General features: G+C 36.1%; 1 protein-coding gene across 1 annotated transcript; it reads left to right on the top strand.

The window, feature by feature from the left end:
• The first annotated feature begins 11302 nt into the window (after positions 1 to 11302).
• On the top strand, positions 11303 to 13881 carry LOC130951245 (protein DETOXIFICATION 35-like). The gene is made up of 7 exons (XM_057879889.1): positions 11303 to 11668; positions 12005 to 12630; positions 12713 to 12769; positions 12852 to 13090; positions 13183 to 13301; positions 13393 to 13479; positions 13646 to 13881. Exons 1-7 carry the CDS (start codon positions 11378 to 11380, stop codon positions 13727 to 13729), a joined length of 1503 nt encoding a protein of 500 aa, XP_057735872.1. The 5' UTR covers positions 11303 to 11377; the 3' UTR covers positions 13730 to 13881.
• Positions 13882 to 14261: the final 380 nt, after the last annotated feature.

The following is a 14261-nucleotide window of genomic DNA, read 5'->3' as shown; positions in this document are numbered from 1 at the left end:
GTCGGCCAGTAGAATCCTGCTCGGATCACTTTTCTGGCCAGTGACCTTGCTCCGAGGTGATTTCCGCAGATTCCACTATGTACTTCCTCCAACACCTCGGTGGTTCTTGAGGTCGGTACACACTTCAGCAATGGTGTTGATATCCCTCTTCTGTAAAGGACATTTCTCACCAATGTATAATGTTGTGCTTCCCTTCGGATCTTTTTAGCCTCTTTCTCCTCTTTGGGGAGGATGTCGAATTTTAGGTATTCGACTAGGGGATTCATCCATCCGAGATTTAGGCCGACTACCTCAAGTACCTTTTGTTGATCTTCTGTTTTTGATACCGAGGGCTCTTGGAGGGTTTCCTGGATCAGGCTTCTATTGTTCCCTCCGGGTTTGGTACTTGCTAACTTGGACAGGGCTTCAGCTCTGCTATTTAGATCCCGAGTTATGTGCTTGACCTCGGTTTCCGCAAAGTGCCCGAGGTGTTCCAAGGTTTTTTCCAAGTATTTCTTCATATTGGGGTCTTTTGCCTGATACTCTCCACTTATTTGGGAAGTCACCACTTGTGAGTCGCTGTAGATCATCACCTTTGTGGCGCCAACTTCTTCTGCTAACTTTAATCCGGCAATCAAGGCTTCTTATTCTGCCTGATTGTTTGAAGCCGGAAATTCAAATTTCAAGGAGACCTCTATCTGGGTCCCTTTTTCATCTACCAATATTATGCCTGCGCCGCTCCCTGTCTTGTTGGAGGATCCGTCTACATAGAGTTCCCATGTAGTCGGTTTTTCCTCTTGTTCACCTGCGTATTCCGCGATGAAGTCGGCGAGACATTGGGCTTTAATTGCAGTCCGAGTTTCGTATCTCAAGTCGAACTCGGAGAGTTCTATTGCCCATTGAACCATTCTCCCTGCAACATCCGTCTTTTGGAGGATTTGCTTCATGGGTTGGTTTGTGCGGACTCTTATTGTATGAGTCTGAAAATAAGGTCGTAGCCTTCGTGAGGCTATCACTAAGGAGTAGGCAAACTTCTCTAGTTTGTGGTACCTTAGCTCAGGGCCTTGTAGAACCTTACTGGTAAAGTAGACCGGGTGTTGACCGACCTCGTCTTCTGTGATCAGGGCTGATGAGACAGCCTTGTTTGCGACGGATAGGTATAGGACGAGGTCTTTTCCCGGTATTGGTCGGGTCAAGATAGGAGGTTGGCTTAAGAATTTTTTGAACTCTTGGAACGCCTCCTCACATTTCGGGGTCCATTCGAACTGGCATCCCTTCCTTAACAGGGAGAATAACGGAAGGGATTTTAGTGCCGATCCTGCCATAAATCGGGAGAGGGCTGCAAGTCGGCCGTTGAGCTGTTGAACCTCTCTTAAACAAGTCGGGCTCTTCATTTCTAGGATGGCTCTGCACTTATCGGGATTGGCCTCAATCCCTCTTTGTGTTAGCATGAAGCCTAGAAATTTCCCTGCTTCTACTGCGAAGGCGCATTTTGTGGGATTTAGTCTCATCCCATGCAACCTTATAGTGTCGAAGACTTGTGAGAGGTCGGTTAAGAGGTCGACTTCTTGCTTGGTTTTTACTAACATGTCGTCGACGTATACCTCCATTAGGCTCCCTAAATGGGAGGAAAACACTTTGTTCATCAGCCTTTGGTACGTGGCTCCTGCATTCTTCAGTCCGAATGGCATGACCACGTAGCAATAGTTGGCTTTTGGTGTGATGAACGATGTTTTCTCCTGGTCGGGTTCATGCATCGGGATTTGATTATATCCCGAGTAGGCGTCCATGAATGATAGGTATTGGTACCCCGAGCTGGAGTCTACCAGGGTGTCAATACTCGGTAGAGGATAAGGGTCCTTAGGACATGCCTTATTCAAGTCGGTATAGTCGACGCACATTCTCCATTTACCATTTTGTTTTTTGACTAGCACTACATTGGCTAGCCATGTCGGGTATTTGACCTCTCTGATAAAGCCGGCTTCCAGGAGCGCCATTACTTGCTCTTCTACTATGGAGGCCCTCTCTGGGCCGAGCTTGCGTCTTCTTTGCTGTACAGGTCGGGACCCTGGGTAAACCGAGAGTTTATGGGACATGAGCTCGGGGTCAATCCCGGGCATGTCAGACGCCTTCCAGGCGAAGAGGTCGGAATTAGCTTTTAGGAGTTCACCCAACCTTTGTTTCAGGGTTTCCCCTAGGTTGGCTCCTATGTAAGTATTTTTTCCTTCCTCTTCTCCGATTTGTATCTCCTCGGTTTTTCCTCCCGGCTGAGGTCGCAGCTCTTCTCTGGTTCTTGCCGCACCTAACTCTATGGTGTGGACTTCTTTGCCCTTTCCTCTCAGATTTAGGCTTTCATTGTAGCACTTCCTAGCCAGTTTCTGATCTCCCCTCACCGTTGCTATTCCTCCTGGAGTCGGGAATTTCATGCAGAGGTGAGGGGTCGATACCACTGCTCCAAGGCGATTAAGGGTAGTTCTGCCGATTAAGGCATTGTAGGCTGACCCTTCATCGATGACTATAAAGTCTATACTCAGAGTTCTTGATTTTTCCCCTTTTCCAAAGGTGGCGTGAAGGGGCAAAAATCCCAGTGGCTTTATTGGCGTGTCCCCTAACCCGTATAGAGTGTCGGGGTAAGCTCTCAACTCTTTTTCATCTAACCCTAGCTTGTCGAAGGCGGGCTTGAAAAGGATGTCCGCCGAGCTTCCTTGGTCTACTAGGGTTCTGTGGAGATGGGCGTTGGCTAGGATCATAGTTATCACCACGGGATCATCATGCCCGGGGATTATCCCTTGCCCATCCTCTTTTGTGAATGATATAGTGGGGAGGTCGGGTGTTTCATCCCCGACCTGATAGACTCTCTTCAGATGTCTTTTGCGAGAAGATTTGGTGACTCCCCCTCCCGCAAATCCTCCTGAAATCATGTGAATGTGTCTTTCAGGGGTCTGTGGTGGAGGATCTCTTCTGTCCATATCATCTCTCTTTCTCTTTCCATGGGTGTCCGACCTCTCCATGAGATATCTGTCAAGCCGACCTTCTCTAGCCAGCTTTTCTATCACATTTTTGAGGTCGTAACAGTCGTTGGTGGAGTGACCATATATTTTATGGTACTCGCAATACTCGCCGCGACTTCCCCCTTTTTTGTTTTTAATAGGTCTTGGGGGTGGCAGCCTTTCAGTGTTGCAGATCTCTCTGTATACATCCACTATAGAAGTCTTTAGAGGAGTATAAAAGTGATACTTTCTGGGTCTTTCGAGACCGGGTTCTTCCTTCTTCCTGACTTCCCTTTCCCTCTCCCTAGAGGAGGAAGTAGGTCCAGGTCGTGAACTTAGGTCTCTTAATTTGGCATTCTCTTCCATGTTGATGTACTTCTCGGCCCTTTCTTGTACATCACTTAGAGAAACGGGGTGCCTTTTAGATATGGACTGTGAGAAGGGGCCTTCTCTAAGTCCATTGACTAATCCCATTATTACTGCCTCTGTGGGCAGGTCTTGGATCTCTAAACATGCCTTATTGAACCTTTCCATATAGGCTCGTAAGGACTCTCCGACCTCCTGCTTTATTCCCAGGAGGCTCGGTGCATGTTTTACTTTATCCTTTTGGATCGAGAACCTCATCAAGAATTTCCTGGAGAGGTCTTCGAAGCTAGTAATGGATCTTGGGGGAAGGCTATCGAACCACTTCATCGCTGCTTTCGATAAAGTGGTCGGGAAGGCCTTGCATCTCGTAGCGTTGGAGGCATCAGCTAGATACATCCGACTTTTAAAGTTGCTAAGATGATGCTTTGGATCCGTAGTGCCATCATAGAGGTCCATATCAGGGCTTTTGAAGTTCCTTGGAACTTTTGCCCTCATTATGTCCTCGCTGAAAGGATCTTCTCCGCCTGGGGGTTGATCTTCTCCATCATCGCGGGAGTTATTGAGGGAGGATTCTAGCTGCAAGAGTTTTCTTTCTAACTCTTTTCGCCGCTCCATCTCCTCTTTGAGGTACCTTTCGGTTTCCTTTTGTCTCTCCCGCTCTTGTTCCAGTTGTTCCAGGCGGCTATGGACCAGTCCCATTAGCTCATCTACGTGAGTTGGTCCGCCTTTTTCTGATTCGCGTCCCTCTGAGGAATTTACCTTCGGATTCTTCATTCCGGAGGTACCCTCTCTGTGTTGGTCGTTATCTTGTTGTTGGGCCATGTCTTCGTTGTCATTACCCATGTCCAGATTCTCTTGTTCAGAATCTGTTTCCACATGGCCCTCTTCGTGGGATCTATCCGCCATCGTTGAATGATCTATCGGGTCCCCGGCAACGGCGCCAATGTTACGGTAGGTAACCGGAGATTAGTCCAATGGATGGCGTTTGGCGGCCCAAGTGAGTGATGGAGGAGGACTCCAGGTAGGTCCGTAACTCGGGAGGCTCCGCCCGACTTGTGCTCGCGTGTGAATGGGGGGTGGTACCTGCAAAGACACTCCGATGCCTAAGTTAGCAAGGGTGTAAGCAGGTCTTAGAGAGTATTGGACTTAGGGATACCTGAGGGGATGTCAGTGTATTTATAGAGGTGAGCCAATAACCACCGTTGGTGTAGTGCCGTATCTTTAGGGTGGTAACCGCCCCCTTATCTTGGGGAGGTTAAGATATGGCTTCATGAGGCGGTTAGAGAGATTTTAGGGGCGGTTACTCATTTGAATGAGTGTTTATCTGCCAGCTAATCTCACATCCGACCTCTTCATACCAAGTCGTGGTTGACACCGACTTCTTATGTAAAAGTCGGTATTTTGTAAGGCTTATCCTGTTGGATTAGGCCTTTCGGTTGGACCTGGGCCCTTATCATTGGGCCAGGGTATGAACAATTATATATATTATTTTTTTCTCCAAGTTTATATACTAGTTATTCTACAAACATTTCATGATAACTAAAAATATTTAAAAGTAAAATTATAAAAAAATTAATTTATTTAAAATGAAAGTAATATGATTAAGTGTAATTTAATTAGATGTGATTAAAAAATAATTGAATATTATGTATAGTAAAAAAATGATATTATTGAAGGATAAAATTAAATTTATTTCTATGTATCATTTTTGTCCCCAACGTTTTCATCCTATCTAAGTCCCTAAGGTTTTAAAATTGTCTCAATTTTGTCCCGCCGTTAATTTTGTTAACGGATCCTAACGACAAGACAACATTGAGTCAGTTTTGAAACGTTAGGGACATAAATAGGACAATTGAAACGTTAGGAACAACTTTAAAACTTACCCCAAACGTTGGGGACAAAAACGATACTTTACTCTTTTTAAAATGGACAGAATTAAAAATCCAAAAAGGCTTAAGATTGAGAGTGAAAGTTCTGCAGCGATGCAATTTATTGCTTCGGTGCATTACATGACAAAGTGGCTGTCGTCTCAGAAGGCATTGAAAAATTATGTAAAGAATGAATTAAGGATGATTGTTCCTCCCAAGTACATAAAGGATGATTACATTCATGGCAGAAATTATGATTTAGTCTAGAAGCATTTTTGCAAACACAACACTTGATTGATTTTGTGCAAATTAACAATAAATATTATTCCTACCTAGTTAGAGCTATTTATAGTACTTTAAAGTATGTTGTTTTTGAAGTTGCTGAAGAGGATGAGAATGAAAAAGTCATGCCATTGATTAAGTTTCATTTAGAGTCACAACATTATACAATTATTTTGGAATAATTGGCAGAACAATGGAATTTCCTTTAGTTTATCATGGGATAAAATTTACGAGAGAAATTACAGTAGACAAAAAATGAGATGAATATAATAGGTTGATTGGTTGAGTCAACAGAATGAGGAGCCACATATTGATCCTAAAACTAATGTAAGTTGTAATGGTTTGAACAACTATTTTAATGTATTTGTTCTCTTACGTATTGATTCCAATGAAGCATAATCACGGAACCTTGTCTAATGAAGATATTATGGTGCTTGGGCTATGATGATCGTAAAGAAAATAAATTGGCCTTATTTTATGGTTCATCGTATGCTTGAAATGAAGAGAGAAACAAATCAAGTATCGATTTAGGAAATGCTTGTCAATGAATCAAGATATTCAAATATTTTAGAGTTGTCTTAAGTGAAGAAAAAAGTCCCATCTGAATAATGTCGTCAACATTGATAATAGCATTCTAAGACTGATGGAGAAAAATTTAGATACCCAAAAATCTCAAGTGCAAGCACAACTTCAAGAACTTCCACGACTACTACTGCATCCTTCATCAACAATGTAAGATGTGATGGATGAATTGCGAAACATGAGATTATACGCACATAGAGGGGCAATTTGCTAACATGAGGCATTATCTGAATAGACAAACCAAAGCTATCATGCGTCTAGGGAAAGCAATTGACCATCTTTACATTAATCTAGACATCCCAAATTATTGAAGGGGAATTATTCGAAAGCCTGAAGAATGAAGGCAATGTTGGCTTTTCTTTCATGTTTTACTTTGTTTTAATCCCACTATGTAATTAGGTTGTTGTTAGTACTTCGGATCCTTACTTTATATCTAAAACTTCGTAATGCTTCTGCGTTATTCAAATAGTTTGTGGTGTTGTGTTTTTTTTTGACACTTTAGTTGTGTATTTAGAATTAGTATTTAATTTTAATTTTTTATATTCTCTTATCCTTTATTATTTTTATGTAAATTACATTATTATTTTTAATATTAATTTTAAATTTTTTAATAAATATAAATTTAATTAAAATTCTTTCTCTTTTTTCATATTTAGCTCATCATTCTTTCTATTTATTATATAGATTAACATTTTACTTCACACATTTTTTTATCTCTTCTCACATAATCTCATGCATCTCTTCTTTCTCTATCTCCACTTTTACTATTTTTTTGTCCAACTAAAATTTGTTTGATGATCATAATTTTTATTTTTATTTATTTCTTAATTTTTTAAATATGTACCAGGCGATTATGTGAATGTATCCGTCAATTTTTTCTTCTTCTTTTTTTTATAAATGTATTCATTAGTTATATAATATCTTTGTCATCTATATATCACTTCTTTTCTCTTTCTACAATTTATATTTTTTAATATCATCACTTAGTTGTAATAATATTGTTCACAAAATATGTTGTCATGGTTCATAAAAAATATTAAACTACTTTTCCACCTTAGCCCATGACAATAATAAAGAAGTCTCGTGGTCCACAAATTCAACCCAACAGAATACATAAATTCAATTACAATTTTAATCTTTATTATCTTATCTTTAATTGTTCTTATCTTATCTTTATTTGCTTTTATACAATGCTCTATATATATATATATTTAGTTTTATCTTCATAGTTTACAAGACAGTTCAATTCAATCAATCAATAATCAATAAAATTTTTTTTTTGTTTTTTTTATTCTTTCACAATTTTATCAAAAAATAAATATATTTTTTCTTTGTTTTTTTTGTTGAATAATAATATTGAATCATATATATAAATTGCTAAATAAATATATTGTACAATATTTTTTATAAGTTAACTTTTAAATTTAATAGTAACTTACATATTATCTAATAATATAATATAATTAATTTAGGATTTTATTAACCACCATTTCGGTAGATAAACAACATAGATAATCCTTTCTCTAGAATAATAATAATAAAAAAAAGACAATTGTTTTTGTGAATTAAATGGGGCAAAAAGCCCAAAAAAAGATAGTTTGACATTCAGTTTTGTAATCATATCCGGATTTTGTTTTCATTGTCTTTTGAGAAGCCTTTTTATTCATTTTATTTGTCTTGGTGTTTTTATTCATTGAATACTCTTTTGGTTAATAGTCTAGCTAGTTGGGCTGATGTTGGCTCCTTTAACACAACATATTTGGGTATTGTCAGATCCTTCGGAGATCCACCCTTTCCAACAAAAATTTAAAACCACATGACCCACCGTCCAAACTCAAGTGCTATAGTTAACTTTATGTAAATATAATTGTTGAAAATCGTTAAATAATTTGACAAGTTTGATTAAATTATTATCTAACAGTTCTTAACTATCAATTTTACATAAAGTTAACTGTACTTGAATTTTTACTATTTTGTATTCAGGTATTATTTATTCGAGTGGTACTAGATTGGAAAAAATGTTTCTGAGTTTCAAAATGTAATCATCACATTAGAGAAATGAACATTAACTGATTTAAGCATGGGATAATTATTATATGCATGAAAATCCTATTAAGTAGGGATAAATATTTATCCCGTGTGGTGTGGTAAGGTAATTTTAAGCAAGGGAATTGTAATTGTAAGCAAACAAGTTAATTGTTAGTTTTAAACAGTGGTACCTTTTCTTCTCAAAACAAATATAAGTTTAGGATATAATTATTATTAATTAGATTGGCCAAACTAAAGTCAAAGGCCAAAGTTAACGAAAACAAATATGATGATTTCTATAAATATTACCGGATTAATAAGGACTAATGTATCTATGAATACAATTTTTTTGTTAATTTATAATTATAGTTTGAAAATATATGACAAAAAAAAAAAGAAGAAGATAATATGCATATCAAATGGAATTTCAAATAAAATGAAAATTGCTTCTTTATGATAAATGTTTAATTGGAAAAAAAGAAATGTGACGAAAATAAAATTTATTTTGACTCATCTCATTTATTTGTAGTAAAAATATGCAATAATTTCTAAAATGTATTGTATTATTGACTAGAATTATAGGCATAATTTGGTTTATCTGAATATCTGTATTAACATAGGGAATATAAGAAAGTAAGAAACTATTCTATATTTCTATATGCGACTTGAATCGTTGTGCAAGCGGCCAAGATTTTAGGTTTAATCAAATGAAGTTTGACCAAATTAACACATGCATGTGCAATAATTTCTACCTGTTCTGCTCAGAAACAATAAAATTTTTGTACTTTTGTAAACAAACATTTTTCACAGATTGTTTGCTGTTTTTTCATTCTCTCCGTAGATGTTCTAAATTTGTAACGCATGATGTTGGTTGAATATAAAGTTGGTTGAAATGAGGGTATGGTGACAAGTAAGCCAGCGTCGACGAGTGCCTTGTGCATATGTTGGTTGAACTTGAATGCAGTGGTGGTTGTTAGCTCCACGTACCTTCATTCATGTTGCATGCTGACCCTCCAAATCCCATTCATTTGCCTCACCTACCATGCTGAGTAAGCTATCTTTACTTCATATTGAAAAAAAAAAATCATGTTTGTATCATATTTTGCATAAATGTTTTTACTACATTTTTTTATAAATTAATTTTAATATTAAAAATAAAAGATATAAAAAATATATACAAAAATATTAAGTATAGTTTTAAAAATCAGATCGAACCAGCCAATTCAATCTGGTTAATTGAGAATCAATAACTAAATCGATCAAATTTTGGTAAAAAATTGATTGACTACGAATTAGTTAAAGAATCGAAAAACTGATAAAAAATTAATTAATAAGTCAAATTGATATAATTTTTCAATGGTTAATCGATTTAACATAATAAAATCTAAAACGAAAATTTTTAATAAGTATATTTTATACGAAAATATATTATTTTATTATATATTCAATTTAATTTCGATTAAATTAAATTTTATTGGTTTTTAAACGGATATGAAAGGCAAGCTTTATTTTAAGTTGTTTTTGAGTAATCTTCATAACCTTAACGTGTAATGAGAGAGACCACGGAGTTGGAAATTTAACATGGAAATATCTTTTTGCTTATGCTAAGGATTCTTTCATCAACAACTAGCTCTATGTTTCATCTCAACCTTTCATTCCACCTACCTCCATCGATCTCTCAGCTGCTTTAGCATTATTTTTGGAATACCTCACTGACAAAGATAACCGTATTAATCTGCCAATTCAACAACCATTTATTATTGGAGGATATCTATTGATACTAGCAAGCATACCTAATAAATAGGAGTATACTTAGGCCCGGTTAAAAAAAATAACTTAATTAAGTTTTTTTTGAAAAAATAATTTAAACAATAAATTATTATATTAAAAGTAATTTATAAATAATTTTTTTAAATTATTTTTCATAAAAAATGACTTAAAATGCCCTTTATTCTATGCAAAATAATTTTTAAAAAAATGACTTAAAAAATGTTATGAATACTATAAAAATTTATAATATTCTAGTAATTTAGATAAATATTAGTTATAACTATATTTTTTTTAATTTTTAAATTATTATTAACTATGTAGAGTATTTTTTTAATATTCTAAGTCATTGGGATGTTACAAATTTTTATAGTACTCCTAACATCTTTTTATTCATTTTTTTAAATTATTTTGTATAGAATAAAATATTTTTTTGTGGTATAATTTAAATAAATTTATTAAAAAAATTTTCATGAGCTATTAAAAATGGACAAAAGAGTATTGTACGAAATTCGAATTGATAGCTCATTAATATTTTAAAGAAGTATCGTAATTAAATATTTTGTTAGTTTTTTTTAATGCATGAAATAAAATACATATTTTTTTATTTTTAAATTATTAATTTTTTAATAAAAGAATGGATATAATTAAATCATGAGTAATTCAAATCTGGCCAATTCGAATTACTATGTGCAAAGTGTGTGAGGTAATTCGAATTAGGTTGATTCGAATTATAGTGTGTCTGCGTGTGAGTAATTCAATCACGTTGATTCGAATTACATGTAATTCTAGTTCGAAATATACTGATTCGAACTATATAATAATGTGCATTGGTGGATTCATGAACCAATTTTCTATTTGGCTGATTTGTGTAAAATTTCATTCTCCTTGGCTTATTATAGTGTTTTGCCCAAATTATTATATTAAAAGTAGTTTATAAATAAGTTATTTTGTATTTGAATTTTTAATTCTAAAAGTGTTTATTTTAAAAAAAGTGTGATAAAAAGTAGTAGTATTATGAGAGAAGTCATTTTTTTAACTTCTCTATAAACTCCTAAATAGTTTCTTAAAAAAATTACAATTTGATTTTAAAAATTACACCGGACATTAATACTATTATTTTTCATAAATTAAAAATTTAAAAAAGTTACTTTTAAAATTCCCCAAAAATAGGCCCTTAGTTTAGGAATGAATTTTAGTATTACCACTCAAAAACCATTTTACATAATTTTTACAAATTAAAACACTAATAATATGTAAAAAAGTGAAAATTAAATGATAAGAAGTTAAAAGGAAAAGGAAAAGGAAAAGAAAAGAAAAGAAGAAAAAGAATTGTATGTGACATGTGATGTGGATGCACATTTATAGTAGGCGCGTGTGGGAGTAAATCAGTTATAAAGAGGTGGTTTGATTCATCCAAAAATCACGACTCTCAAAGTAACTAACTAACTAACTAATTCACCCTTCACTCTCTTCACTCTTTAGTAGTTCGTTGTAGCCCTCCGATCAGGAAGCATGGACAATAGCAACAGCAATAATAGTATTCCCCTGCTCAACGGCGGCGGAGGGGTGGTGGCGGAGGACGGAGACTACGTGAAAGTGAAGGGGCTGAGGGAGGCGAAGAAGATTTTCTGGATAGAAACAGCCAAGGTATGGCAGATAGCATTGCCTATAGTGTTCAACATTTGGTGCCAGTACGGTGTCAACTCCATAACCAGCATCTTCATTGGACACCTCGGAGACCTCGAACTCTCTGCTATCTCCTTGATCAACTCAGTCGTCGGCACTTTCGCTTTCGGCTTCATGGTATGCTTTCTCTGACTCCTCTTCTTCTTTAACAACAGTTAGATATAACAATTTATATATATTCCAGCTTAAGAATTTAGGACGAGTTAACATCGCACGACCGACATTGCAGACGTAAGAAAAACAACCACCGGAAACTCTTAAAAACAAGAACATCCGAAATTCAATTAGAAAAAAAAAATCTGAAATCCAAACTCAACAAGAGCTTATTTTTAGTGAAATTGGCTGCTATAGTGTTGATTTCCTAGCATTACTCTTATAAGATAAGTGATTTCATGATATATAAATTTCAATGTTTATTATTAGATATAACTATTCATGTGCCTTTACCTATAGCTTGGCATGGGAAGCGCAACGGAGACACTGTGCGGGCAAGCTTTTGGGGCAGGGCAGGTTGAAATGCTGGGTGTGTACTTGCAACGGTCATGGGCAATCCTGTCGGTGACCAGTCTTTTGCTAATGCCAATATACATATTTGCTGCTCCAATCCTGAAGTTTCTGGGGCAACAGCATGATATAGCTGACAGAGCAGGAAGCTTTGCTCCTCTTGTAATCCCCCAATTTCTCTCACTTGCATTCAATTTTCCAACCCAGAAGTTCCTTCAGGCGCAGAGCAAGGTCAATATTATTGCCTGGATCGGCTTCTTCGCGCTAATCCTGCACGTTGTGATGCTGTGGCTCTTCATCTATGTGCTGCAATTAGGCTTAACTGGTGCAGCATTGGCATTTGATATCACAAGCTGGGTGATAACATTGGCTCAACTTGCTTATGTCTTTTTTTGGTGCAAGGAAGGTTGGCATGGATTGTCATGGAAGGCCTTGAAAGATATATGGCCCTTTGTTAGGCTCTCCCTTGAATCTGCTGTCATGCTTTGTCTTGAAGTTTGGTATATGATGAGCCTCATTGTTCTTGCTGGCCACCTTGATAATGCAGTCATAGCTGTTGATTCCCTCTCTATATGGTAGGTAACATAAATGTTACTAATACATTCATTCGTTCGTTCATTCATTTATTCATTCAGTTCACTCTTGTGTGTTTTATAGCATGAATTTGAATGGGTGGGAGTTCATGATCTTTATTGGAGTAAATGCTGCTGTCAGGTATGCACTCTCTGTTTGAAGTGAAGTTTGTTCTATCAATGCAATCATGTATGTGTGTGTGATTCTTTTTCTTTCTTTTCAGTGTGAGAGTTTCCAACGAACTGGGACTTGGACATCCAAGAGCTGCCAAATACTCTGTCTATGTGATAACACTTCAGTCCTTTCTAATTGGAATCCTTTCCATGGTGGCTATTTTGATATTTAGAGATTCTTTCGCTGTCATCTTCACTAGCAGCAAGCCTTTGCAAGAATCGGTCTCAAAACTCGCATACTTCCTTTCTGTGACTATGATTCTGAACAGCATTCAACCAGTTATTTCAGGTATTTACATACACATAAATCTCTTACATACATTACATACCCCCCAATGCAACAAAACTCCCCTCTTTACAATTTTGAAACCGTTCTTGCAGGTGTTGCTGTTGGAGGTGGGTGGCAGGCACTGGTGGCTTATATCAATGTAGGTTGTTACTATGTGTTTGGACTTCCACTGGGGTTTATTCTTGGTTATAAAGTTAACTTGGGAGTTAAGGTAATGCATTAATTCTATTTAATATTTATCCAAAGACGGTAATTAACTATAGCCCTCTCTCAAATGATTGTGAAACTTGTTTCATATGTAGGGACTTTGGGGAGGTATGATATGTGGAATTGCTCTGCAAACATTGCTGCTTTTGTTGATACTTTACAAGACCAATTGGAAGAAAGAGGTAGGCAATGCTTCTCATATGGAGCTTGTTCTGTTCTGTTCTTTACATTTGATATTTCATAAGTTGCTAAATACAAAAATAATACAGTAACCAAACTTCATTAATGTAAATGAACTTTCTCCTCTATTGTAATTGCTTTTAGTGACTTGACACTTTTCCATTGTAGGTGGAACAAACAAATGAAAGAATGAGGAAGTGGGGTGGACAAGAAATAAAAGTTGATAGGAGAGTGGGTTCTGCAGAAGCTTGATTTGCTTCTCTCGCACGTCCATTCTGGTCAAATTCATTCTTCCATTTTCACATTGTAATGCTAATAGCTACTTCTTAAATAGCGAGCAAAATAGTTTAATGCTTTGTTATCTGATGAGAACGGTATATTTTTGCAGTTCTCTCTTTTTTGTATTTACTTCTTAAAATTATTCATCATCTCAAGGGAAAATTAAAAAGCAACTCCAGAAATAATGAGCTAAATTCTACAAGGCAGCAACCTCCGACAAGTATGCGACACACAAACTCCACAAAACAGAACAGTCAATATAAATAGTTATTTATTTACAACAAAAGTACGAAAAATTATTGACATCAAAATAATTTCACTCCGGTCAACGGCCACGGCCCCGTTTAATACGAGACAAAGACAAAAATAGTAGCACAGGGAAGATTTTAACAATTCATACTCGAGTAGAAAAATGGTTCATAGAAGTACCATGTACTCAAAAATAGTGAAGCACTGATTATGATTACTCGTGAAGCACATTAAATGTGCTCTAAGAACATGCAAG

The sequence above is a fragment of the Arachis stenosperma genome, chromosome 9 (assembly GCF_014773155.1).
Source record: "Arachis stenosperma cultivar V10309 chromosome 9, arast.V10309.gnm1.PFL2, whole genome shotgun sequence".
Lineage (NCBI taxonomy): Eukaryota > Viridiplantae > Streptophyta > Magnoliopsida > Fabales > Fabaceae > Arachis > Arachis stenosperma.
The sequence above is the reverse complement of the archived record's forward strand: the minus strand, read 5'-3'. Positions and strand labels throughout refer to the sequence as shown.

Excerpts from the sequence above, each read along its gene's own strand:
- LOC130951245 (XM_057879889.1), top strand. The coding sequence starts at position 11,378 with ATGGACAATAGCAACAGCAATAATAGTATTCCCCTGCTCAACGGCGGC. Across the intron at positions 13,302-13,392 it reads AAGTTAACTTGGGAGTTAAG|GGACTTTGGGGAGGTATGAT; the intron begins GTAATGCATTAA and ends TTTCATATGTAG. Across the intron at positions 13,480-13,645 it reads AGACCAATTGGAAGAAAGAG|GTGGAACAAACAAATGAAAG; the intron begins GTAGGCAATGCT and ends TTTCCATTGTAG.